The sequence below is a fragment of the Penicillium atrosanguineum genome, assembly GCF_028827265.1.
Source record: "Penicillium atrosanguineum strain IBT 20685 chromosome Unknown utg000003l_segment0_segment0, whole genome shotgun sequence".
Taxonomy (NCBI): domain Eukaryota; kingdom Fungi; phylum Ascomycota; class Eurotiomycetes; order Eurotiales; family Aspergillaceae; genus Penicillium; species Penicillium atrosanguineum.
Window position 1 is genome coordinate 1742560 of NW_026623135.1, and position 24393 is coordinate 1766952.

The window sequence follows — 24393 nt, forward strand, 5'->3', positions numbered from 1 at the left end:
GATGTGGGTCTTGGAACCACTATGATATCTGAATCTCGACTGTATTCTTAGTAAACTGCCTATGTGGGAGACAATCGGGAAAAGGAGTAATTAACCATAGAACAGACAGCGAATAGCCACTTATTACTTCTGACCTGACACTAGAATGTTAAGCAATCGGCCCCAGCCCTATCTTGGTATGAGACAGGATAAGACTCGTATTCGATAACGTTAGAAAGTCAGCCGGGGCTCCCACCCCGCCTGAGCCATCTCAAATGACTCGAAAAGGAAGGCTGGTGCCACCGTACACCCCACGAGAGTCCAATCACCCAAGCTTCTTGCATGCTGCCATTCTCCACGCTTCACAATAGCCTGCGGGCGCTGGCCCTAGATCGATCAAATTTAGCATGTGTTTCAAGCGACCGCGATTCGGGCGATGGATCATGCTTACTTTCGCAAAATCAATCCCTAGAGTAATGTTCCGATTGGGTTTTCCATCATCCCATGATAGTTGAAGTTGCATAGGGGCACCGGCGTAGTAATGCCATGTCTCAGCGGCATCGAGAACACGATGCCATGTTGAGAGGCCAGCTTCACCCTCAAGAAGATAGTAAATACAGGTGCTGTGGGGGCGGGCGTCTGATGAGTCGCCGTCACGGAAGGTCTCGATATAGTAGCCCTTTTCTGGATGTGGAGATAGGTTCAAGGCCTCAATAACCTCTTGTGCAGAATGAAAATTTGACATTCTGAGTACTTATGGCTGGGAGAGAAAAGACAGAGAGAGGAGAAGAGAGAGAGCGGGGTTGGGGTGCTTATAAGATTGACGCGCGTGAGTAAGACGTTTGCGATTATAGTGTCTAGAAGGTTGTGACGTGGTCGGCTGTCAGCAACTTCACTTGCTCAGTTTAAACGAGGCTCAATAAGGTTGATCAGATCTGCCCGACCCCTTAGAACTTTCCGCCGAGTAGTCCGGTAATTTACAGTGAATACTGTTTTTCTTTCAGCCGAACTAGAGTTCATAGGTTAAAGTAATACGGTAATTTACAATGACTGGGCCAATATCGAAATACGGCTAGACAGTGTTTATTTTTACACACAACCTGATATAGAATAGCGTGGATGAGAAACGAAGCATGAGTTTTCGGAGGTGGGGATCTGTTTTCGAATTTTACTGAAGATGTGAGCTATTGGGTCGGGTATACTTCCGCGGTCGTGCCTGTCTGCAGTACTCGCAGCCCTACCAACTCCTACACCGCTAGACTTTAAGAGGGTTCGGATCTGTAAAATAGTCACTTAAAAGTGTTCCTGAGGGCCAACCAGGTCAGCTCCAAAGTAGCGGGAGCCTAGTGACGAGGATAGCTTCTTATATAACTTCAAAAGTTGGGCTCTTCAAATTTAACATTTTCGTACTTCTGAAAAGCTTCCCACCTACACGTCTTCAACCCCCACGCTATCTCCCCGCGCTTGTGCCTCATGAGCATGTTTGACTAAAACCACGCATACTCCAGCCATTCCGCGCTAGGTGCCTCGACATGTTTGATAAAATCAAATGGAGAGAGGACTTGCGACTGTTGTTGCTCACGATAACTGGAGATGCCTCATAACAGCAAATAGTGCTCTATGGGTCACAGTACAAGGATCAGCGCTGAGGGGGGAGTTTAAATGACAAGCCATGCAATGACCCTCAGCTCTCGTCATCATTTATATCATACATAGACAGTATTTGCACCTCAAGTAAAGTAGCTCGCCCCACGGCGCCTACTATGAAGCAAAAAATGGCGCGGTAAACCCCCAGATTTTGTACCCCGCATTCACCCATGTGGAGATGCCCGCCGACACCTTCCATTATCTGTCACTCTTGCCGTCTTTCCTTTTCCTTTACTTCCTTTCTCATCTCATAGTAACTCGATCAAGCATCATACGGCCTAGCAACATGCGAAACAAGGCTGTTCCTTGGTAAGTGCCCCACCGTTCACCCGCGCCAATCACTAACGCATTGAGTGTAAAGCCAGGAATGCCGTAGTAAGTTGCATATTCCGAAGTGCGATGATCATTAACTGATCATATCCACAGGCCGACATGTAAAATGTTAGTGGATTTTAGGCTCGGTCCCGGGACCAAAGACTAACCGAGATTCAGGTGACGGGCAGAAGCCGAAATGCCACCGATGCAAGCGAACAGAGTCATCATGCATCTGGCAGGGTGTTCCATCGGGTTTTCGTCATGGCTCCAGTGCGAGCGCCCATTATGATTTCGCAGATGATCAGCCCTGGTTGCCCATCGGCCGTGGTGCGTGACTTGCTCCTCTCCACACGGCATTTTGCATACATCGCATTATCACTACCATCGGTGTCAAGAAGTACAAGTTCTATCTACTCACACGATCCGCAGTTACATATAAGTACGTCGATGAAACGGGCGACATAGCCCAGCACTATTCCGTGGATTGGGGCTGCAATGCACCTTCATCGCCAGCCCTGACTTCAGAGAGGCGCCGAAGTACGACATCCATCAGCCAACAGGCTTTCACCGAGTCATCTATAATTAGTGATACAGTCGGGCCTCATTCCTCCGAAAGTTTTCTTCCCTCACCTCGGCCCGCTAGCGATTCGACTAAGTATTTGCCGTATAACCTGCAGCTACCCCCACGAGACCATTCATTTGTCCCATCTGCCTCGCCGGGCTTTTCTCACAGCAGTCAGGCGTCGCCTGGGTCGGGAGACTTTCCTTCTAATCTCGAACATGGCTTAGCAACTTTCAATGACCTTGAAGCCTGTTTAATGAGACATTTCATCGTACAGCTCGCTCCATGGGTAAGTGTTTCGGGTTCTGGCATGGCTATATTCTCTAACATCAAAAAGTTCGATATATGCGATGGAGAGAGACACTTTGCCTGTACAGTACCACTTCGAGCTCTAACATGTCCACCTCTACTCAACGCCATCTACACTGCATCTGCAAGACACCTAAGTCGAATCAAAAAGCACTCGCATGGCAATCAAGTACGCTACGGAGACAAAGACCTCCCAAACCTAACCTCAGAGACCGCAATCCACTACCACAATCAATGCATTACACACTTCATGTCACTATCCGACCATTTTCGCGAAGCTCAAGACGAGAACCTACTAGCCGCAGCTGTGATCCTACGCTTCTATGAAGAAGTAGACCGTCAGTCTTGCCCTCCCCACCCAGCTCTCCCTAACACTCCTTAGTTCCCCCAATGGGTGAAGACATTGGCAACGCCCTTCGAGGGATAAAGATATTCCTGGACGCTCAAGCAACCACTGCAGTATCAGGCTCCGGTCTTCGCCACGCAGCCTACTGGATCGCCCTCCGCCAAGAAATCGTAACAGCATTCAGCAAACAACGTACTTTCCGCCTCCCCTTGGGCCCCTGTGAGCCCTATCGATCCTTTGAACCAGCCGACGACTATGTCTGGGCCGACCGACTTGTCATTCACTGCGCAGATGTCCTACAATATTGTTTCGGATCCGACGAGGAAACATCTCGGAGTGGGCAGATCCAATTTGCTCCAAGTATGGGTGGTCTTCATCCTACACCAATGGCCGAAATGAAGGTTACTCGATATGACGAGCTTGTTGCGTTCGAGACGCTGTGGGAGAAACTTGGGCCGCCGAATTTCAAGCCCATCTACGCAAGGGAACCGGATCGGGCTCGTGGAAAGGTTTTTCCGGAATTGTGGTATCTTAATAACTGTCATGTAGCGGGATTGCAGTTTCTGGAACTGGCAAGGATTCTGCTTACGGTTTATAATCCCAAGCTTCCACGTTTGGGGCCAGGTCAGAGGACGGCGATGCGGGAGGTTGATCGCAAGGTCCAGAAGATTGTATTGCGACTATGTGGGATTGCGCTTTCTAATCAACATAGTCCGCCTGGACTGGTGATTGCGTTTGTTGCGATTGGGATGTGTGGAGATCGGTTCACGGATCGAATTGAACAGGAGGCGCTTCTGGGTGTGTTGAGTAAGCTAGAGGCTGAGCATGCGTATCCTACGACTAGTACGCAGGACCTCTTAAAGGGAGCTTGGGGGTGGAGTGCATATGATGCATCAGAGTAAATAATGACAGTGAGCTATAATTGATTTATCCTATACGCCACGGTCCACGTCTCGTCCTGAATTTTAAGCTCCACCGCGGGAAGATCTACCTTTTCTCGAAACTGTAGATGGTCGAATGCTTTTGGAGCCAGCAAAGCCGATCTACGACAGCACATGCTATCTCCTCATGTGTAGCTTGCAGCTAAACATCGCCAATCGTGGGGGCGCAAGTGCGGGGAAGTGGAGCTGCGCACAAAGAGTAAGTGTCGCCGGTTGCTTACTTCTTCCAGTCATCTGCAAATTACTACATCGAGGATATCTCGCCGATAGACAACGCAGACATCTTCGAAAACCCAGCTATATAACCCAACCCACCTTCCAATCCATCATGGCAATTGAAAACTCACACTCCATCTCAACCAGTTCCCCTCCAATTCCACTCTAACAACACCAAAATGTCCGAAAAGCTCCAAGTGGCGGTTGCAGGCATCGGACGCATGGGTAAACACCGTCCTAGCTTTCTTATCCATGAGAACTTTCAGACCTATCTAACGCATTATTCAGGCATGCGCCATGCCCGCCACTTCGCAACTCTTACTCCCCGCGCCGAGCTCATCGCCGTCTGTTCCCCCGTCCAGGCCGAACTAAACGCCGCAGCAAAGGAGTTCCCCGGCGTCCGCACCTACACCGACTATGACCTGATGCTTGCCGAAGAGGAAACCCTGCAAGCCGTTGTCGTCGCTAGCGCCACAACCGTGCACGCCGAACAAGCCATCAAAGCAATCGAGCTAGGCCTGCACGTCCTCTGTGAAAAGCCCATCAGCACGAGTCCCGAGATCGTACGTCCCCCATCCCCTTTAAAAAAACTCACGTCTAACATACCATAGTCCCAATCTGTCGTCAATGCCTACAAAACCTCTCTAGAGTCCCACCCGCTCCAGAAAGTTATCTGTGGGTTCTCGAGAAGGTTCGACGCAAGCTACCGCGACGCGCACAACCGCATGGTAACCGGCAGCATCGGAACGCCCTCCGTCTTCCGCTCACAGACCTGCGACAAGCTCGATCCTAGCGGCTTCTTCGTCGCGTACGCGGAGTTCTCGGGCGGGATATTCGTGGATTGCTCGATTCACGATATCGATTTGGCGCTATGGTTCTTTGGCGAAGATAGTAAGATAAAGAGTGTCACGGCTGTTGGGATTACAGCTGTGCAGCCTGATTTGAGGAAGCACAATGATCGGGACAATGCGTTGGGGATTATTGAGTTTTATGTGAGTTTTTGTTTTTTTTCCCCCTTATAATCATGTCATTTTGGACTTGGGATAGAAAGGTTGGGAACTAATAGATAAATAGGGCGGAAAAATTGCCCAACTCTACTGCTCACGCATGATGGCAGCAGGCCAAGAAGATTGCACTGAGATCTTTGGAACGGAGGGCAAGATCGCAATTAACACACAGCCGCAACTGAATCTGGTCAATCTGTACGAGCCAAGTGGTATCAGACGTGAGATCCCGGCGGATTACTATGGGCGGTTCAGAGAGGCCTTTATTACAGAGGCGAATGAGTTTACGGCTTGTTGTTTGGATAACACGCCGGCGCCTTTGCAGCTGGAGTCGGCGGTCAAGGCTGTTGCTATTGGGTGTGCATTGCAGGAGTCGTTGATTACTGGAAAGAAGATTGAGTTTGATGAGAGTGGAAGACGGGTTGAGGGGTCCAAGTTGTGAATTCATTTTCTCGAGGTACTAAGTCTAGGGGTAACTATAGAGGGGATTTTGGAGATAGACTTGTGAAATGTGACTTCGTTTCTGATCATTGGGTTCGAGTAGATCTGCCCTCTTTTTAAACTGGACAGTTATCTCCGGGCTACAGTCTACATCTACCCCAGCTTTCACCAATTTACCCGTACAAACATTGAGAATAAGGAATTGCCGAAGCGCTGCAATTGACTAACGTATAGGTAAGCGGCATAAACCACATGCCCCAGAACTAGGGAAAAATTAACGAAATGAGCGGGTAATAGGGCACACAGAAAGCGGACAAGAACAAGATATGGCGTAGCAAAAAGTACATCACAAGAAGGGTAAAAAGGTCCCAGAGCCGACCCGCAACGGATCGTATTATCAAAACCATTCTTTTTGCGATGCGTGGGCCCATCCAGCGGAAGTAAAAGGGAAGAAAAACAACACAAAACTGCGTTAGGGGAGTAAGGGAGTGTGGGATTGAGACAGGTTAAGGAAAATGTGGGAAGTGAGCGCGAGTGGTGATGGGTTTCAGCCGTCAACGGCACAGGAAGAATTCTTCTTAGCGAAGGGAGAAACCCTTGCGCTTGCCCTTTTCTTCGATTGGGCGTCCGCTCTCAAGGCGGTTCTTCTTTTCTTCCAGCTCCTGGCGCTGCCGGTCGAGCTGATCCTTCATCTCGCGATGTCGGGCGTAGAGTTCGTCTTCGCTCTGCTTGAGCTTGCTTTCCTTCTCGGAGACCTTCTGCTGGAAGACCATCTTCATCTCGGCTTCCATCTTTGACAGCTTCTGCTCGTGTAGGGTACGCTCTTCCTCCTGCTTGACGGCAGGGTTGACCTCCTTGAACACGCTGGGGTCCTGGGCAACACCCATCTGGGTGAGCTTGTCTGAGCGGTAATTCTCGTACAGGAAGTTGTTGGTGTGCTCCTTGAGCTCCTCCATGTGGGTGCGGATAAGCATCTGGCGCAGCTTAACGAAGTCGCAGTGCTCCTCGTTGTCGACCTCGATGGTACCCCAGGGGTAGCTACGGCCACGGACGCGACGGCCATCGGCGGCGCTGACCTCGGCGTTAGCACCGACAACAGCAAACGGCACCTTGGACATGATCTCCTGGTTCTCGGCAATGGTCTCCTCGTCATCAAGCTCGTAACGGGGTCCCTCGAAGATCTGAATGGAGTGGTGGGAGATATCGGCGAGGATCTATAAGGTAACCATTAGAATGCCACTCACGGTGATTTCTTGGAAAAACAATGGGTTCAACATACGCGCTCCTTGAACAGGACGATCTCCTCGTCGGTCAGGGTATCGGACTTGGCGATAACGGGGATTAGGTTGACCTTGGTGTGCAGGCGGCGCATAACCTCGATGTCCAAAGGCTTCAGGGAGTGGCCGGTGGGCTGGATGAAGTAGACACAGGCGTGAATGCGGTTGTCGACGATGTTGCTACGGTTGACCTTGTTCTCAGCCTCGAGGTAGGTGTCGAAACGCTGCTCGATGTTCTCGACAATAGGGCGCCACGAGTCGTCGTTGTTCACAAAGTCACCGAATCCGGGGGTATCAATAACGCTCAGGCGGAGACGGACACCGTTCTCCTCGATATCGGCGCTGGTGGACTGGATCGACACGGTCTTGGGGATAATATCGGCGTTGGGGCCGGTGCGCTCCTTCGGGGGGTAGAGGGAGGTGTTGAACAGGGTGTTGACAAGGGTCGACTTTCCGAGGCCGGATTCACCTGGAACAGGCTATCAGCTCTGCTAATGCGAGCCATTGAGTCTTATACATACCGACAACCATGACATTGAAGTTGAAACCCTTGCGGACACTCTTGCGGTGCCACTGGTTGGGCAAGTTGGCGAAACCAACATAGCCGGTGAGCTTGCGGCGGACGACGTTCTTCATATCGGAAGCGGCCAGGGCCACGGCCTTGGGGTCGCGGGAGCTGACCGTTTGGGCGGCTCCGGAGCCCATGGGGTTGCTGCGCTCCACGAAAGGAGACTCCTTACCACTGGGGGTGGGAGTAGCAGATTCGTCGCGGGACACGACGGGGGAACCGTTCGCTGACGGTGAAGCTAGAAAATTAATCAGTCTTTCGATTCAAAAGATGTCGGACGTGATTTCCGGACGTTCGGGCACGAATTCGATCCGAGGGACAGCTTACACATGGCGAAAGTCTTGTTTGGGAGGGCACGGAGGACGAGTAACGACGGCACAGATAGATCTCCTGAATTTCGATCAGACCATTAGCAACTTCGCCTTCTAGAGTGGGGTCTCCAAGGCGAACAGAAAAAAAAATTCGGGGGGTAAGTGATGATCAAGAAATGCGTGGGCCTTCATACCTGGACAAAGCGTCAAAAAAAGGGGGTGGGAGAAGCACCAGAGAGAAGCGAACGAGTGAAGGTGTCAAACACGTTTCAGAAACACAAAAGAGAAGAAAAGAGAGGTGGTCGGGAAAAGGAAGAGGGAGGAGGATGGCCAGTCTGGGAAAGAAAGGGGGAAGTCGAGGTTCCCAGCTATTCTGAGGTGGGTTTGGATCGACCCGCGTGAACAACATGTCCCGGTCTCGATACATCAACTGTGCGTCTTTCACGCGGATTATTTGGCCGTGCATGTTATTTGGCTATCAATTGCTACTGGTCGTGTCCGATCTCCTGGGTCCTCTAATCCGTATAGGTGTCAACATCTACAGCTATCCAATACTCTCGGTAAGGGACCTGGGCCCGGCCAGCCATTGAAGCTTAAATCGGTCTCCGGAAAGATAATCTCATCGAAAATGACCCGACTCCAAGGTAGTTTGTAACCTGTGTAGCGTTGATCGCACCAGTTCTCCATTTCGCGACTCCTTGGATCAGGGGTTACGGGGTGCTCACGTGAGCTCCACCCGGTGGAGCCAGTTGTATACAGCCGTTAACTTCGTACTTTTGTAATGGTCAATGCTTGTGAATGAGACTTATTATCAACGCCGTGATCAGAGGTATTCAGGAATAGCTGTACATCTATTTTCCGACCTTGGTCTTCTTCTTCGGCCGCTCCTCCTCCGCATCATTGCCACCTCCGCCATCCGAGGCATCGCCCATCTCCGCATCACTGCCACTGCCGCTGCTCTCGTGATCCGAATCGAATTCCTCGGCAACGTCCGAGTCAGAGTCGGCGTGGAAGTCCTCATCGGGTGACTCGTCATCTTCATCAGCCGAGCCACGGTCCGCGCGGGCGCCCTCCTCGTCACTGGATTCCATCAAATCTTCATTGTTAAGAGCGGCCTTGAGAAGATTCGAGGCATCCTCGGCCATCTCATTCTTAATGCGAATACCCTTGGCCTTGAAGAAGTCCTCCAAGGGTTGTTGCTCCTCACTATAGCTCAAGTCAGCAGATGTAGGGACGATAAAATAAATCGGGACTTCTTACCGGTTGATGTTGCTGAACTGGTGCTCGCCGAGACCTGCCTTCAGGCTGACAGTGATATCAAATGTCCGGCTGGCAGACACAGCACCTCCGACACGCGACATTGTGACCACGGCAACGTTCTCCATCTGGATGTAGGTCGCGGGTTTGGGTACGAACATAAGGCTCTTATCCAAGAAGTAAAGCAAACCTTCGTTGGCCTTGATGGAGCACTTAACCCCGTGGTGACCATGGTGGCTGGTAAAGTCCTTGGAGGGCATGATAACCTTCTTGCCGGACAAGCCCCGGAATATCTTGGTTACCACCTGGTGAATCGGTTCTTCGTAGTGTGGTTGCAGCTTATCCTTGTATTGGGATTGCAGGAGGTCCCTATAGTAGTGTCAGTCGATACATTCAATGTGATCGTCGAGCGAGAAACTGACTCCGTCATGTTCAGCTCGAGGCTGATCTCCTCGTCCAGCTTCAGCTGCATAACCAGGAAGGGGTATCGGGTCTGACCCTGACGCAGCGGAGGGTCCAAACCCAAGACAATGAGTGTGTGGGTATCGTCGGGCTTAGGAAGCAAGAAGAACTTTTTGAGGGCAGAATATTGAATCTTGTAGTCGTAGGTTTTGCCACGAAGACGGAAGGACGATTCGTACATGTCGATATCGAAACGACCTCTGCATGAAGGTCAGTACTGGACTTGTAACAGAGAGCACATATGACGAACCTGGGTGTAAGGTGAAGAACGTCCAAGAACGTAGCAAAGGTGTCGCCAGCCACCTCGCCAATCTCAGCCTTGTCCATCAGAGTTTCGTAGAAGAGGTTGGCAGCATTTTGCTCCTCCACCTCTTCGTCGTTGTCCTCCTCGCCTTCAGCGCCCTCGGCACCCTCGGCCTTCTCCTTCTTGACAGCTGTTCCTGGAATGTAGAAGCGCATTTCCACGAGTTCATCAGCTCCTGCAGCAGCCTTGCGACCCCGGTTCTTTGTGCTGCCAGCCGGCTGGCCATTACCGTTCGCATCGGTGGCAGAGAGCGCGAACTCCACCGCGACCTCGTTCTTTCCAGCCAGATTGGTATTGGAAATTTCGGAGTAGGGGACTTCGAAAGCAGGTCGGTTCTGCACATTAAAGGACAACTCGGCCTTGGTGAATTCTGCCTTGCCCCAGTTCCATCCTCGAAGGGCGTGTTCGCGGGTCTCCACGTTGATGCCGTACCAGATTTTGAAAGCCTTGCTCAACCGTTCGAAATCCTAGGCGCGCAGGTCGTTAGCCAATCATCCGCGCATTGTAAAAGAGGCTCTGCACATACCTCTTGGTCAAATCCATCCAGCTGGATGACACCCGAGGATCGCGACAGGATTCTCAGCTCGAAGCCTTTCGCGGCGCGACTCCACTGGGCACCACCAATATTGCTACTATCCAGAGTGAAAGTGTCCCCGCCTCCAGATGGGCGCCATCCCAGACCGCTCTCAGCCAGCTTGCATTTGCCGGGCTGCTTTAACAGGTCCAGGTACACGTTGTCGAAGCTCTCCCTATGAAAGAAGTTAGAAGGCGAGACAAGCAGGATCGCCCAGAGGGGCTCACATGATGGAGAAGCTCTCAAAGATATTCCGACCGTGTCAAAGAAATTAAAGAATTTGGAATGTGACCGGTGAGTTGGGGATTGATGAGAAAGGGAAGTGCGTTGGATAGCTTTCAGATTTCTCGGAGGGTCGCGTTGCGGCGCGCTGCAGGGAGTCTGCCACTTCAACCCGTTTGGGTTTAGATTGGTGCCTGAGGAATACATGTTGACACGACTGCCGCAGTAGACGTTGTGCTTAATACCTGAAGGACTTAGATGGCTTTAAGAAAAAATTCTGCATTAATACGGCTTTTCCTCTCCTTTAGAGAATATTGCCAAAAATGTGTTTTCTTGAGGTGTGCGAAGCTACTATTGATGCAGCAGCATATTATATATTTATCTGCCGGAGCACCATTAACCTCATTCACGTTGTGCTGAATCTTCAATTTTTGAGGACTTGGATCACTAGTCCTAGGCCTCGTCGATATCTTAGTACAGAAACGTTTCATTTAAGCTTTAAACATACCTACTTGAACAAATCATCTCCACCCCTGAGTTGTGATGTGATGTGATTGATTTCAACATTCAACGGCCAACTACAGGATCCCGACGAGCCGGAAAATTACACAAAAACCATGGACCCCGTCATAGACGTCCCAGACCTACAGGGCTGCCTATAACTGCTTAGGGGATGGCAGCTATTAAAAACTACTACATAGCTACACTCATATATGCCTGGATCGTAATTCAAGTTATTTAATTGTTTGATCCCCCACTAGATGGTTTGGGATATGTTTGATGTTTACCGCACCAGCACTTCGTACCGACCGAAAGGGAGCCATACGCTACCGGATAAGCGAATAATGATGCCTGGAGGCCCATATCTCTGTGGACTTCCGACTCACTTATCCTGCACGGACAGACCCAGATAAGTGCGTGAGCACTGCGTAAACAGAATCCAGTTTTCTATAATTAAGTGCAGCCCGCGGGGCGGGATTTGTGTTTCGGCCCACTGTGTATCGGAGTTTACACGCAGTTATCGGCAGACTCTGCCTGAACATTGCTCAGAATGGATATTGTGTTAGTGATGCTTATCGTAGGTGCATAAGCGTTAGACACAATTGACTGAGACGTGTCTAACTAGGATCAATCTAGGGGTGCTTCGGAGCCCAAGTTCGGGAGCCTGGGGCTAAGCACACCCGATGTAGATCCTCATTCTACTCGAGTTCAACCGTCATTTCGACGTAATTGGCCATTTAGTCTCAAGTCACAGTCGGCAGTTATGGAAGACTATGAATCTTGGATCATCTGACGCGGGCACTAGCAGGTGAAGGAATGCCGGCCCTGGTATCTGCGTGCACAGCCTGCCACATTCAGGATGGGTATGACTTGGCGATAGCATCGCATCACCCACGGCCCGAGACCCATAATAAAACGAAGGAAACGCAGGTATGATTGGGGTAAGCAAGGGTGGACCCAGTCGCGTAGCGGGACAAAGCGTGGCTTGGTTTATGTTTCCGCCGTATTTCTGTATTTTGGGTAATTTGGGTACTCTGGACTCGTTTCATTTCTCCTTTCCCAGGTGTTCTGGCTCTGTCTCCAACCACTTCAGTCATTCGTTCATTGCAAAGAGGCTTCGGTCTCGACATGCATACGCCATTCTTTTTCTTTTAGATTGTTCTATGCCACATTCCTTACTTTCCTTTTCCACGCGTTGAGGCTTGCCTCCTGAATTCTTAACCCTTTCCACTCACTTTCGCTTTCGCTTTCGCTTCAACTTACTCCTGGAGACCACCACTTTTCAACTGTCGTCGCACCCACAATGAGGGCTTCTTCATTGTTTGGGCCAGCGACGGCTGGCCTCGCGACTTTACTCGCCTTACCGACCGTGCACGCTTTAACATTCGACGCCATCTCCATTCCCGACCTCGATCTCTCTTCCCTCGGCCGGGTGACCATTACCGGTGACTTCGACGGTATATCGCTCTACGAATATGAAGGACAATCGGAGATCACCCGGCGGAAGGGCTCCTCAATTTTAACTCCGCTTCCAAATGGCATTCTTACGAACCTCACCTCCGCCGACGCGCAGATCCGTGATATGTGTGCCTACACAAAGAAAGACGGAACTTTTGGAGGGATATTTGTCGCTGGAAACTTCACCAGCCTCGGAGGAGTCGATTCGCCGGGGGCTGCGCTCTTCAACCCCAATTCCAGTCAAATTACCGCCTTATCGGGCCTCAATGGCTCGGTGTCGACTGTGCTTTGCGACCAGTCAACAAACCGTGTTTACGTTGGTGGAGACTTCTCACGCGAGGCGTCTTCAAACGCCGCTGTCTGGACGTCCGACAATGGATGGACTGATCTGTCCTTCGACGGCTTCAATGGACCTGTGGCTTCGATTATCAAAGATGACAATGACCACATTATCTTTGGAGGATCTTTCACTGGACTCGGCAATATCACCACGACTTCTTCTAGCAGCAACAACACTAAGCAGATTCTCAATCTGTCGAGTGCGACCATTACGGCTGACGCAAAAACCTCTCTTAGCGGTTACGAGGATCCCACAAACATTGTGTGCTCGACTAGCGGCGTTGCGGGCAAGGGCAAGACCTACCTGCTTCACGACTACGCTCCCGGATATTGGCGCGCCGACCTTGGCTTCACGTTCTTCCCGACAAAAGTGCGCCTTTACAACACTCATCTGGATGGCCGCGGTACCAAGGACTTTTTGTTCCGCGCTCTGCCCGACGACGGCATTATGAATTTGACCTACACCGACACCTCCGGCAACAAGATCCATTGCGACTCGTCTTGCCCCCTTTCCAGCAGCACCAGCGAGAAATATCGTGATTTCACCTTGGTGAATCCCGTTGGTATGAAGGGCTTCCAGATCGAGGTTTTGGATTGGTACGGAGAAGGTGCCGGTTTGAACGGTATTGAAGTCTTCCAAGATCAGATCATGTCCTATGCCGTTGATAACTACAATGAGCCCTCCTGCGCTGGCATTGAGTACCCCTCAAAGTCGACTAGCACTGGCACCTGGACCGTCGGCTCTGGATACCTCACTGCAAATGTAACAGACTCCACCGCCTCGGATACATCCGTTGTCTTTGAGCCTGATGTCAAGGAGTCCGGTAATTACACCATCCTTGTGTACACCCCCGGGTGTATAGCGGACGACACTTGTGATTCTCGTGGTATGGTCAATGTTACAGCTGTTGTTGCCACTGACACTGATGCCACACAACCGTCTCCGACCACTATCTACCAGAGCAACGACTATGACAAGTACGACACTTTGTTCTCTGGATATGTGGATGCTGCTAGTAGTTCTTTCCGCCCCCGTGTCACCCTTCAGCCCATTGTCGGTCAGGGAGATATTACCGTTGTTGCGTCCAAGGTTCGATTTGAACTGCTCTCCGCATCCAACACGACGAATACGACTGGCAGCCTGAACGGATTATATGATTATAACCCGAAAGCTACGAGCACTGCCAACCTCGACAAGTCGGATATTAACAAGGCTGGTACATCGCTTAGCGACAGCGCTTCTATCAACAAATTGGCGCAGCACGATGGCGTGATCTATGTTGCTGGCAACTTCTCCGACTCGGGTATTCACAATGTTATGTCTATCACCGATGGCAATGCCACTGCTATGCCAAGCGGTGGCTTGAACGCGGAGGTGCTAGCCATGGTCACCTCAGACAGCTATCTGTATGTTGGTGGCAAGTTTACCGGCACCTCTGACGGTGGTGTCAGCGGCCTCTACCATGTGGCTTCTTACTCCTACTCTACCAAGAAGTGGTCAGCCATGGGTGACGGTCTGAATGGCCCGGTTAACACGATATACCCGATCGAGTTGAACGTCTCTACTGCGATCAACGAGACCACCTATGCTGTGAGCGGTGACTTCGACCAGATCCGTGCCACCAGTGACAATCCCGCCATTTACGTGGCTGGCTTTGCCATCTGGGTGCCTTCCCAGAATACCTGGCTGCAGAGCCTCAATGATACCCAGATGGAGTTCGCTGGTCAGCTGTCCGCAGTCGCCACATACAACGATACCTCCATCCTTGCTGGCAGCCTTGCTACTGATGGTATTTCCGCTGGAGGTGCAGTGTCATTGCAGAACGGCAATGATCTGAACCTGGTGCCTCTGGATATGAACTTGAACCACACCACGTCAAGCATTGGTGTATTCACTGGTGTTTACGATACCGAGTCTGGGCGTAACCTCACCATTGTTAGTGGCCAGTTCGTCACGACCGCCAGCAACGGATCCATTATCAACAATCTTGCTTTCTTGAACAGCACCAAGCAGACCATCACTGGTCTTCCCCAAGGTCTAGATAGCAACTCGACCTTTTACTCCATGGTTGTTCACAATGACACCCTTTATGCTGGTGGTCTCGTCACGGGAACCATTGGCGGTGACAGTGTGAGCGGCCTGGTATCCTACGATTTGTCCACAAACACTTTCCAGGAAAGCCAACCTTGGTCACTCCATGGAGACAATGTCACAGTAAACTCAATTGCCGTGCGCCCCGGTTCGTCTGACATCTATGTTGGAGGAAACTTTGAAACTGCTGGCTCTCTTACCTGCACTAGTGTTTGTGCTTGGGACCCCAATGAGCAATCATACTCTTGGCCTGGCGTGACAATCAGTGGTACCGTGCTTTCGCTCACCTGGGCGAGCTCGACCACCTTGTATGCTGTGGGTGATCTCGAAATCTCGGGCAACAAGACTGTCGCCGCCACATTCAGCACCAAGTCTGAGACCTGGACCGCCCTTGACGGCGCATCTTCCTCGCTCATCCCTGGCAACATCACTGCATTCACACCTGCCAGCGAGGACATGTCAGAATTCTGGGTCGCAGGCACAGCGACTAACGGATCAGCCTTCCTCCTGAACTACGCGGGCTCCAAGTTTGCCTCTCCTGGTAACCTATTCTCCAAGGGAACAGAAATCCGCGGCATGGAGATTCTCCCTCTCGCCCAGGATCACTCGGCCGTTTCCCTCCTGAAGAACGATCAGACTCTGCTTATCATGGGCAACCTCGTTATTCCTGGTTTCGGCATGGCTTCTGCGGCTCTCTACAACGGCACTGCAGTCACTCCCTTCATCCTTTCGTCCAAGTACAACGGAAAACCGGGCAGCATGTCCCGAATGTTCACGGAGAACCAGAACCCGTATGCCAGCGGAACGCCCCACCACTCCAACGGTATTGTCGTTCTAGTAGCATTCTGCTGCGCCCTAGGCACAGTCTTCCTGATCGTCGCCTGTGGCGTAATCATGAACAAGATCCAGCGCCGCCGTCAAGGCTACGCCGCGGCACCACAAACCTTCGGAACAGACCGACCAACCGACATGACCCGTGTACCACCGCAGTACCTTTTCAGCCACCTGGGCGCGACGCACCCCACCGCCCCAACCATCTAATGCCTCCACCTTTTCACCTTGCACAAAATATCCTCCGCCCTCTTAAGCCCTTTTTTGAGAACGGCGTTTTTTTCACTTCTTTATCGGAAGCAACGTTGCTTATACCCCGCCCTCCTTAATGTCTGATTTTGCTAGCGCATGTTTTTAAGTCGCGCCGGCTTTTGCTCGTGATTATGTTGGTCTTGACAGCTGTCTCTCTTGTTTCACCCTTATCTGAGCTTTCCCTTATGCTCTCTCTCCTGTGCCTATTTGAGTATCTACGTGGCACTTTATGTAACTTAGTTATTACGTCCTGGGGACGTGGATAATACAACGATCTACCTGTGTCATTTCTTCGCTTTGACTTGGAAATAACGTTACTTAACATGGAGCCGTAACAGTGTGATATCATTCGGGGTAGCCCGTTCTAACTTGAAACGGTCGTGAATGCCGTCCTTCGGGTCGGCACAATGATATTGTCTGGTTAGGTGCTACATTTCGGAGATTCGCCTCGTCATTGACCACCAGGTCTGTCTTGGAAGCTTCAATATCGTTCGTTTGGGATGCGCTGGTGATTTGGAAAATAGTGCTAAAGAGAAGTAGGAAACCCAGGTCACCCTCTTTCATATAGATAGGCTGAACCGACGCTGTCAGTCACATCGGCGAGACATGTGTGGCTTATAGAAGAACCCTGTGCCGCTGTTCGAGAGAGACGCAACCTGCCATGACAAGTAAGTACACCCCCAGGTGATGCATGCCACGACCGCTGACCCTGCACTACAGTCATTGCAACGCCAGCGAGTCTATAGTATGGCTCACGGCCTAATTAATAGTCCCTATCCATGAGAGCTTCGGTCTCCTAAAGCGGCCAAGAGTGCTACATTCAGATGGTGCATGCTACAGTCGCCCCAGTGAGCCACGGCACCTGCGAGCTGAGTTGGGTGGCAGCAGTGCCCCAGCTGAGCTGGCGACGCCAGCTGGGCCAACGAGAGAAGATGTATTCGTCGCTTCACACAAGGTCCCCGCTATCTCACCAAATGTCACTTGGACCAGAATCCGTCTGTTTGAGCAGCATCTCGCAGGCTATACTTCCGTTGCACACCGGCTCGGGATGAGTGGGGAGACGCGGTAAGCGCGCGTCGCCAAGAGCCTATGAACCGAGAGATCAGGGAGATCGTGGCTACCGTGCGTGAGTCTGAAATCGAGACCGGAAGAGCATCAATTATAGCACAGCCTTCTTTTGCTCAGAAGTGGATCCTTTCCCCTGAGTCCCGAGCCGCGCATGTTGACACCGCAGGGAAGACCGACCAGGTCGGTTCCAAGGCCGAACACCAGCCCCAAAATACCCCAGACGGATCTCGCATACAGATTCAAAATGAATATACATGATGTCGCGACTCACGGACAGTTCGGAGGAGGAGAATGGTCCAAGCGTGTGGGGGCCATTAGAGTAACTGAATCTGCCAATCTTCCCCGGTCAGGTGCCTCCCCGCAAGTCTCTCCAGGTTTCTCTTCCACCCCAGGTTCCCCCCACGCATGTCGCGCCTACGCCCTTGCCATGCGCTCCCGAACTGGCTGGTAGGTGGCTTGCATCTAAACCGCTATTGTTACTGTTACTAATTTAGCCCAGCTTGACATGTCGGACTCGCAAGCTTAAATGTTTGTGCCCGCCCTGCGCCGCTCCCGTTCCCGGCTAACACGTATAGGCGACGAGCAAAAACCTCAGTGCTCGCAATGTCGCAAAGGCGGCCGAGAGTGTCGCCCCAGTGAGGGCATTGTATTTCGCCATCAGCAGAATGCCTCTATGAATGAAGACTTGGCCCAGCCGCACGAGGGTCGTGGAAATTTGAAGGGGTTTTATTCGTACAAGAACACGTTCGACAAGGATAGCGTATGGCTGGATATCCCCAAACACGGTATGTACAGAGGCTTGCTTGGCTTTGGAACTGTGCACTGACGCCTCTGCAGTTATCTTCGTCGATAATTCCGATCCGTACGCCGACGATCTCGAAGCCACCGAATCTAGCGCAGAGGCGCTCGTTCAGTCGCGGAATAATATATGGGGCAGTGACTCGAGGGCCAGCGACGCAGGATCACACGGTCTCGATACTTTATCAACAGTCGCTTCCCACGATCGCTTCCCTTTCTCGCCCATGGAGCACTCCATCTCCGATAGCATGTCGTACCCTTCGCCGAACCGATCGCGCAGTAGCGCCATGCCTCCCCCCGCATCTCCATCCATGTCTCTCTCCAGCAACAACAACACAAACATCAACTTCCTCCTGAACCCTTCCCATTCCATGTCACCACCCCTCGACCCTACCATGGGGACACCCGACCAGAGGAGTGCATCCCTTCCATCGAGACCGGCCCCACAACCAAGGAGAGTATCATATCAGGTGCATGACCATGCTGAGACAGATTTTGAGGTGGCTTTTCTCTTGCGGCATTATACCGAAGGGCCAGGGTTATGGTATGTACCAAAGGATCTGCTTAGGCGGGCGTTGGACCCGTTGGACTCGTGCTGACAGCTTCTCCAGGATGGACTTGTTCGACTTGGGCACATACTTTGCATCATACGTCCCAGTCAGAGCCATGTCAAATCCTCTTCTCAAATATGCAGCCTGTGCATACGCGGCAAAACAACTCGGCCGTGTTAAAAATGCCAAAGCGACCATGGGTGGTGTATGTTCACGCCAGGCTATCATGGAGGTATGGCCTGACAAGGACGATGATTTTATCTGGCACGGCGCCAAATACTATGAGAAGGCTATCCAACTGCTGATGAAGGAGTTACAACCCGACGCGGAGGGCCCACCTCCGTTGAGCACCCCCGAAGCCTTCGGGCAATGGCAGGCTTCCGAGCTCATTAGCGATGCAGAGAATCCACGCAAGCGTCGGAGGCGTGTCTCGGACAGTCGGCTTTCGCACGGGGTACACTCGGATGAGGTTTTGGCAGCGACGGCCATCTTGTCGATATATGAGTTTCTGGATGCGACCGGTCCTGCATGGAATCGACATCTGAGCGGCGTCAAGTCCCTGCTGGATGTGGCCGAAGTCGGGATTATGCCCATGGAGCAGAATTCCTCAGATGGAGACAGTCACAGTCCGTATCACTCGTACAGAAAGTCGGGTCTGTCCAAGGCTCGAAAAGCTACCTTTTGGAATTTTGCGCGGCAGGATTATTTGGCTGCTTGTGAGTGCTGTCTGGTTATTTCTTTTCCATTTGCCTGTACTGACAATTGCCAGTCATCAATGAGGGCCACACCAGGCTGAACACTGACGACATCGTGCTGTGGAACGAGGCGGGCTTGCAGCTTGATAACATGGGTTTCATTCGACCCAGCAACACCACGGCCACGGGATATCCCGAGGGCGACGACATCATGAAGGAGGATCTCATCTGTAATGCCCTTATCTGGATTCTGTCAAAGATTGTGAATTTCGTCAGTTCCGGGGACGGACTTAATATGAACGTCAACCGGTCTGTCGATAGTGGACCCCTAGGGGTGACGCAACAGGTCCTCCTAGAGCGATGGTATCGGCTGGAAGCGGAGCTGGACGCGTGGTACACCGGGCTCCCCAACACCTTCAAGCCATGTGCGAGAATAGAACCGTCGCGAATGTCTCATTTCCAGCCCGCTGAAGAGGCGAAAGACTTAGCCACGCTACAAGAAGTGTGGTATAGCATCCCTATGTGCGCGTCCACGATGCAACATTACCACATGGCCCGCATCCTGCTACTCATCAACAAACCCCACGAATCGACCAGCCGACGGAGCACTATCACTCTTCGACTACAATCTTACCGCTCCATCGAAGCCGACATTGGCTTCCACAGCCGCGAGATTCTCGGAATCGCCCTAGCTCGGCCCGACGGCAGCGTAAGGGTCCACTCCCTGCAACCGCTTTTCGTCAGCGGGCAATGCGTAACCGATTCCCGCGAGCGACGAGTCGCAATTCGACTTCTTCGAGCCGTCGAAGCTGACCTAGGCTGGGCCACGGAGTATCGAGTGCAACAGCTTCTCAAAGAATGGGGCTGGGATGAGAGCTTTATCCGTTCGGTGGCGGTGACCTGATCCGGTAATCGTGTCCTTTGTTGATAAGATAACCAGTGCTAAGCACTGAAGGTCCACACTGGATCTCTGGGGCCTTTCTTAGCCTTATAAGGAGGCCAACTTCCACCTTTCCCCCGCAGTCCATGCCTTTGATCGTCATTTTCACATGTTCGATGCAACTCCGTCATCCGATCGGACGGGACTTTGCCTCCGGTCAATTGGCAGGCATCATCATGAAAGCACCGAACGCTTTAGCAGTAAAAGGACCACACAACAACGATAGGGCTGTGGCAGAGACCCTACATACAGCGGGCACTAATGGTTTCGAAAAATTGCATCCACAAACGGGAACAGTAACGAGACGACGATATACCCAGCATTTCGCATAATTCACTAGGAAAGAAGAGAAGAACGAGAATAAGAACAAGAACGAGAATAAGAACAAGAACGAGAATAAGAACAAGAACGAGAATAAGAACAAGAACAAGAACAAGAATAAGAACAAGAATAAGGATACCCATAAGCTATTAGCTAAAAGAACCCCACGAAAATAACCCGCGACACCCATAAATGAGAAAACCTGCAGAAACTCGGCCCAGTTTCCCCAACTCCGGCAATGGTTGCATCGCCGCCGAAATCCTCGGCGAACGTCAATCCTCATCGGGCCGCTCGATCCAAGCACGGAAAGTTAACTAGTCGCCCTGACTACTCTAGTCTCGCAAGAAGACCCCTATGACTAAGCATGAGATAAAAGTAGCCCGGTACCCCCTGAATCGGAATTCTAAACTGATCTCCTAATAATCCCAGTATTCCGCCCTCGTTACTTCACCTTGGTTGTTGAATGTTGTCATAGACCCACTGATCGCTCTCCATGCGGGTTCGCGGAAGGTTTCCCGAAGCGGCTTTCCCTCCGCAATCTTCCTATTCTGGGGTTCTTGGGATTCAGCCCTAGTAGTCCGGGATTACGCCCGGGAATACCTATATAAGACAACCCGGGTGCTTTTGGCATCTGGAGGCGGGGCAGAAGGTATGGCGGTTGATGGGGTTGTGGGGTTAAGTCGGGGTTTGATCCGAGGTGGCCTAGTTTAAAAGGGTGGGGGTCTGTAGGGAGATGGGTTCGCTTTTGGTTTTAGTTTGGAATGGAAGGTTGAACATCGAATATAATTTATTTGAAGATTTGAAGACTTGAAGACTGTAGGGCTGTAGCTATGTCTGTGTTTGCGTCTGTGTCTGTTGATACGGATATCCTGATCATCGGCGCCGGATCGTCAGGTATTGCCTTTGCGGTCCAGCTACAGAGACAATTCCCGGGTGCTAGTTATGAGATCCTTGAGAAGGCGAATAATCTGGGTGGGACGTGGTGGGTGAATACGTACCCCGGGTGCGGATGCGATGTGAGTGTATACCCCAAAGTGCGGGTTGTGAATTTTTTTACTAAGTTAGCTTGATAGGTGGCGTCGCATTTCTACTCGTTCTCTTTTGCGTTGAACCCGAACTGGAGCCGGAAGTTTGCGCCACAGATAGAGATCGCCGAATATTTGCATGATGTTGCGGTGAGGAATGATATCCCGAGGCATGTGCGTTTCTTGGCTACGGTGCAGAGCGCGGCTTTTGATGAGGACTCGGGGACTTGGGTTGTGACTGTGCGAGATGGGGTAAGTGGGAAGATGTTTCAACGGCGTTCGAGGATTCTGATCTCGGCTGTTGGAGCGCTTTCTGTGCCGAAGAGTTGTGAGCTTCAAGGCGCTGAGAGGTTCAAGGGGAGATTGTTCCATTCTGCGCAGTGGGATCATTCGTTTGACTGGGCTGGGAAGGATGTTGTGGTTATTGGTGAGACTCGTCTTTGTCTGCGATGAGTGTAGCTGCTGATAATAGGAAGGTAATGGCTGCAGCGCCACGCAGTTTGTGCCTGTTATGAGCGATGGCCATAAGAAGACCAGGAAACTGGTCCAGTTTAGCCGCCAGCCTCACTGGCTCGCGGAACGGCCGAACCCGACGTACTCGCGCTTTTTCAAATGGACGATGCGTTATGTTCCTCTTGCCATGCGCTTGTACCGGTTCTATCTGTACGCCCTGATGGAGAAGGATTTTCTCGGCTTCTACCAGGACACTGGAGGTTCTATCCGTGAGGACTTGAAGAGAACGCAGATCGAGTATATGAAGAAGAATGCGCCAGAGCGATACCATGATGCCTTGATCCCGCAAACTGAGATCGGGTGTAAGCGCAAGGTCATGGACACGGATTATCTGGCATGTCTGCACCGGGAGAATGTCGAGCTTGTGCACTCTGATCCGATCGAGGAGGTCACTGAGACCGGGGTGCGGACTCAGTCTGGCCGCGAGGTGCAGGCGGATGCCATCATTCTCGCAAACGGCTTCCAGACGCAGCAGGTCCTGTTCCCCATGGAGATCACTGGGGAAGATGGTGTTACCTTGAATGAGCACGTATGTATGTCTTCTACACTTGTACCGCAACTCGACTAACTACACCATGTAGTGGGACAAGTCCTCGTCCGGCTCAGCACAGGCATATTACGGAACCTGCGTCTCCGAGTTCCCCAACTTTTTCATCCTGATGGGTCCCAACACGACCACTGGTCATTTGTCGGTTATTTTCTCGACCGAGTGCGAGGTCAATTTCACGCTGCGCGTTCTGCGTCCAATCCTGGGTGCGCTGTACCCGTCCAGGATCTGGTCGATCCTCACCTATCCGTTCCAGCGTCTTTTTACTCCGGCACCAAATACCGTCACTGTAACACCTGCTGCAGAGCACGCGGATAACAATTGGATCCAGGCCGCGGCCAGTAAGCTTGTCTGGGCGACTGGTTGCACCAGCTGGTATGTCGACCCGCGGACGGGGCGCAATACAATGCTGTATCCGGATTGGCAGTTTAATTTCTGGGCGAGGAGTATCTTCGTGCCCCTGAAGAGAGACTTCGTGTTTGGGAGGAGTCTGGTTCAGTTAGCAGCGAAGGAGGAGCTGAAGAAGGATCGTCGGAGCAGGCGCCTAGGTCATGTGGCCTCGGGATTGGGTCTGGCGGGTGTTGCAGTTGTGGTTGGCCTGATGGTGGGATTGCGGATGGAAGTGAATGACGTCGAGATCACGAGAGAGCTCAGGAACGCGGTGGCTCGTGTACAGAGCGAGTGTGTGACTGGTCTCCGCAGTCTTCCCGTTCTGGCTGGCTGGACGGCAGTGTAGAACGACAAGGGGTGACGAGATATGCAAGATGTATCGATTCAGTGATACGATAAGATAGACCAAGCTGCGCGGTTGTTTCCAGCATCTGATTCGAGTATTGTAGTATTTCCCAGCCGTAGGTTCCGGCCGATCTCCCATACAAATCTCGGGATCAGAGGGGTGATAGATAAAAGTGCATGGCAGGCTGCAGGCCAGACTCGATACAGCAACTGTCAGTCATGCTATGACCGCAGTCTAACGTCAGAAACGTCCATTAGGGCTCGGATTGGCCCGACGCGCAACGAATGCTGGGGTCGATCACAGCTGGAGGCGGGATGACCAGTGTGATTGGGTGAGTTGGCGCGAGGATCGCCGGGATGGATGAGTGGCACTGTCCACTCTGTAGCGGTATACCAGTGTGGGAATCTGAATGCCGTACAGATATGTCGATTATGTCGAATCACAGAGCACAACCACTAGAGGGAAAAGCAGATGAGACATTTTGAATGTTCCTGGAAACGGTGGCGGTTTTCCGTTTCGGTTGTACAGCGGACCGTAACCAACACGAGCTGTGAACCCCCGTTCTGTACAGTCAGACATGATGCATCCGAGGAACATAGTATTGTATCTAGGAGGAATATGATCTAGGTAGTAGTTTTGTCGACCAGGACAGGCACAGCACGGACTTCCTGGTTGGGAACTAATTCTCCGACTCCGCAACGAGGCTGAAAGTGGAACCGGGAATACGCTACGATACACGCTACAAGCCGTGGGAAGGAGATCTAGACTCCCCCAAGAGACACTGCAGCCGAGTGGCGGAGTATTGTCATTCTCATCCTCTTGTCATTACCATGGACAGTGTCATTGTGACTGTCACTGTCACTGACCATCATTATCCCTGATGGCTGACTCTTTTCGGCCTTGGCGGGTTTGGCGGGTTTAGGTATTCGGTCTAGCCTCGTGTTCACGTGGTTGCCAGTCCATCAACCTCACGAACCACAATTCAACGGAA

General features: G+C 51.7%; 8 protein-coding genes across 8 annotated transcripts; 5 read left to right on the forward strand and 3 right to left on the reverse strand.

The window, feature by feature from the left end:
• Positions 1–210: 210 nt before the first annotated feature.
• On the reverse strand, positions 211–724 carry N7443_004071 (cupin domain-containing protein; the record flags this gene model as incomplete). The annotated part of the gene is made up of 2 exons (XM_056884127.1): positions 211–366; positions 431–724. The coding sequence occupies 2 exons, from the start codon at positions 722–724 to the stop codon at positions 211–213; spliced, it is 450 nt and encodes a 149-aa protein (XP_056742405.1).
• A 2338-nt stretch (positions 725–3062) lies between these two features.
• On the forward strand, positions 3063–4060 carry N7443_004072 (uncharacterized protein; the record flags this gene model as incomplete). Its single annotated transcript, XM_056884128.1, has 2 exons — positions 3063–3150; positions 3195–4060. The coding sequence occupies 2 exons, from the start codon at positions 3063–3065 to the stop codon at positions 4058–4060; spliced, it is 954 nt and encodes a 317-aa protein (XP_056742406.1).
• Positions 4061–4494: 434 nt separating this feature from the next.
• Positions 4495–5761, forward strand: N7443_004073 (FAD/NAD(P)-binding domain-containing protein; the record flags this gene model as incomplete). The annotated part of the gene is made up of 4 exons (XM_056884129.1): positions 4495–4540; positions 4604–4878; positions 4927–5307; positions 5390–5761. The coding sequence occupies 4 exons, from the start codon at positions 4495–4497 to the stop codon at positions 5759–5761; spliced, it is 1074 nt and encodes a 357-aa protein (XP_056742407.1).
• Positions 5762–6338: 577 nt separating this feature from the next.
• aspB (septin AspB) lies at positions 6339–7936 on the reverse strand (the record flags this gene model as incomplete). Its single annotated transcript, XM_056884130.1, has 4 exons — positions 6339–6974; positions 7040–7506; positions 7559–7843; positions 7933–7936. The coding sequence occupies 4 exons, from the start codon at positions 7934–7936 to the stop codon at positions 6339–6341; spliced, it is 1392 nt and encodes a 463-aa protein (XP_056742408.1).
• Positions 7937–8767: 831 nt separating this feature from the next.
• N7443_004075 (FACT complex subunit POB3) lies at positions 8768–10942 on the reverse strand (the record flags this gene model as incomplete). Its single annotated transcript, XM_056884131.1, has 5 exons — positions 8768–9122; positions 9177–9542; positions 9596–9835; positions 9886–10406; positions 10466–10942. 5 exons carry the CDS (start codon positions 10940–10942, stop codon positions 8768–8770), a joined length of 1959 nt encoding a protein of 652 aa, XP_056742409.1.
• A 1597-nt stretch (positions 10943–12539) lies between these two features.
• N7443_004076 (uncharacterized protein) lies at positions 12540–16166 on the forward strand (the record flags this gene model as incomplete). Its single annotated transcript, XM_056884132.1, has 1 exon — positions 12540–16166. One exon carries the CDS (start codon positions 12540–12542, stop codon positions 16164–16166), a length of 3627 nt encoding a protein of 1208 aa, XP_056742410.1.
• A 703-nt stretch (positions 16167–16869) lies between these two features.
• Positions 16870–20224, forward strand: N7443_004077 (uncharacterized protein; the record flags this gene model as incomplete). Its single annotated transcript, XM_056884133.1, has 5 exons — positions 16870–16876; positions 17852–18061; positions 18114–18618; positions 18686–19341; positions 19395–20224. 5 exons carry the CDS (start codon positions 16870–16872, stop codon positions 20222–20224), a joined length of 2208 nt encoding a protein of 735 aa, XP_056742411.1.
• Positions 20225–21411: 1187 nt separating this feature from the next.
• Positions 21412–23402, forward strand: N7443_004078 (flavin-containing monooxygenase; the record flags this gene model as incomplete). The annotated part of the gene is made up of 4 exons (XM_056884134.1): positions 21412–21597; positions 21655–22033; positions 22083–22648; positions 22701–23402. 4 exons carry the CDS (start codon positions 21412–21414, stop codon positions 23400–23402), a joined length of 1833 nt encoding a protein of 610 aa, XP_056742412.1.
• Positions 23403–24393: the final 991 nt, after the last annotated feature.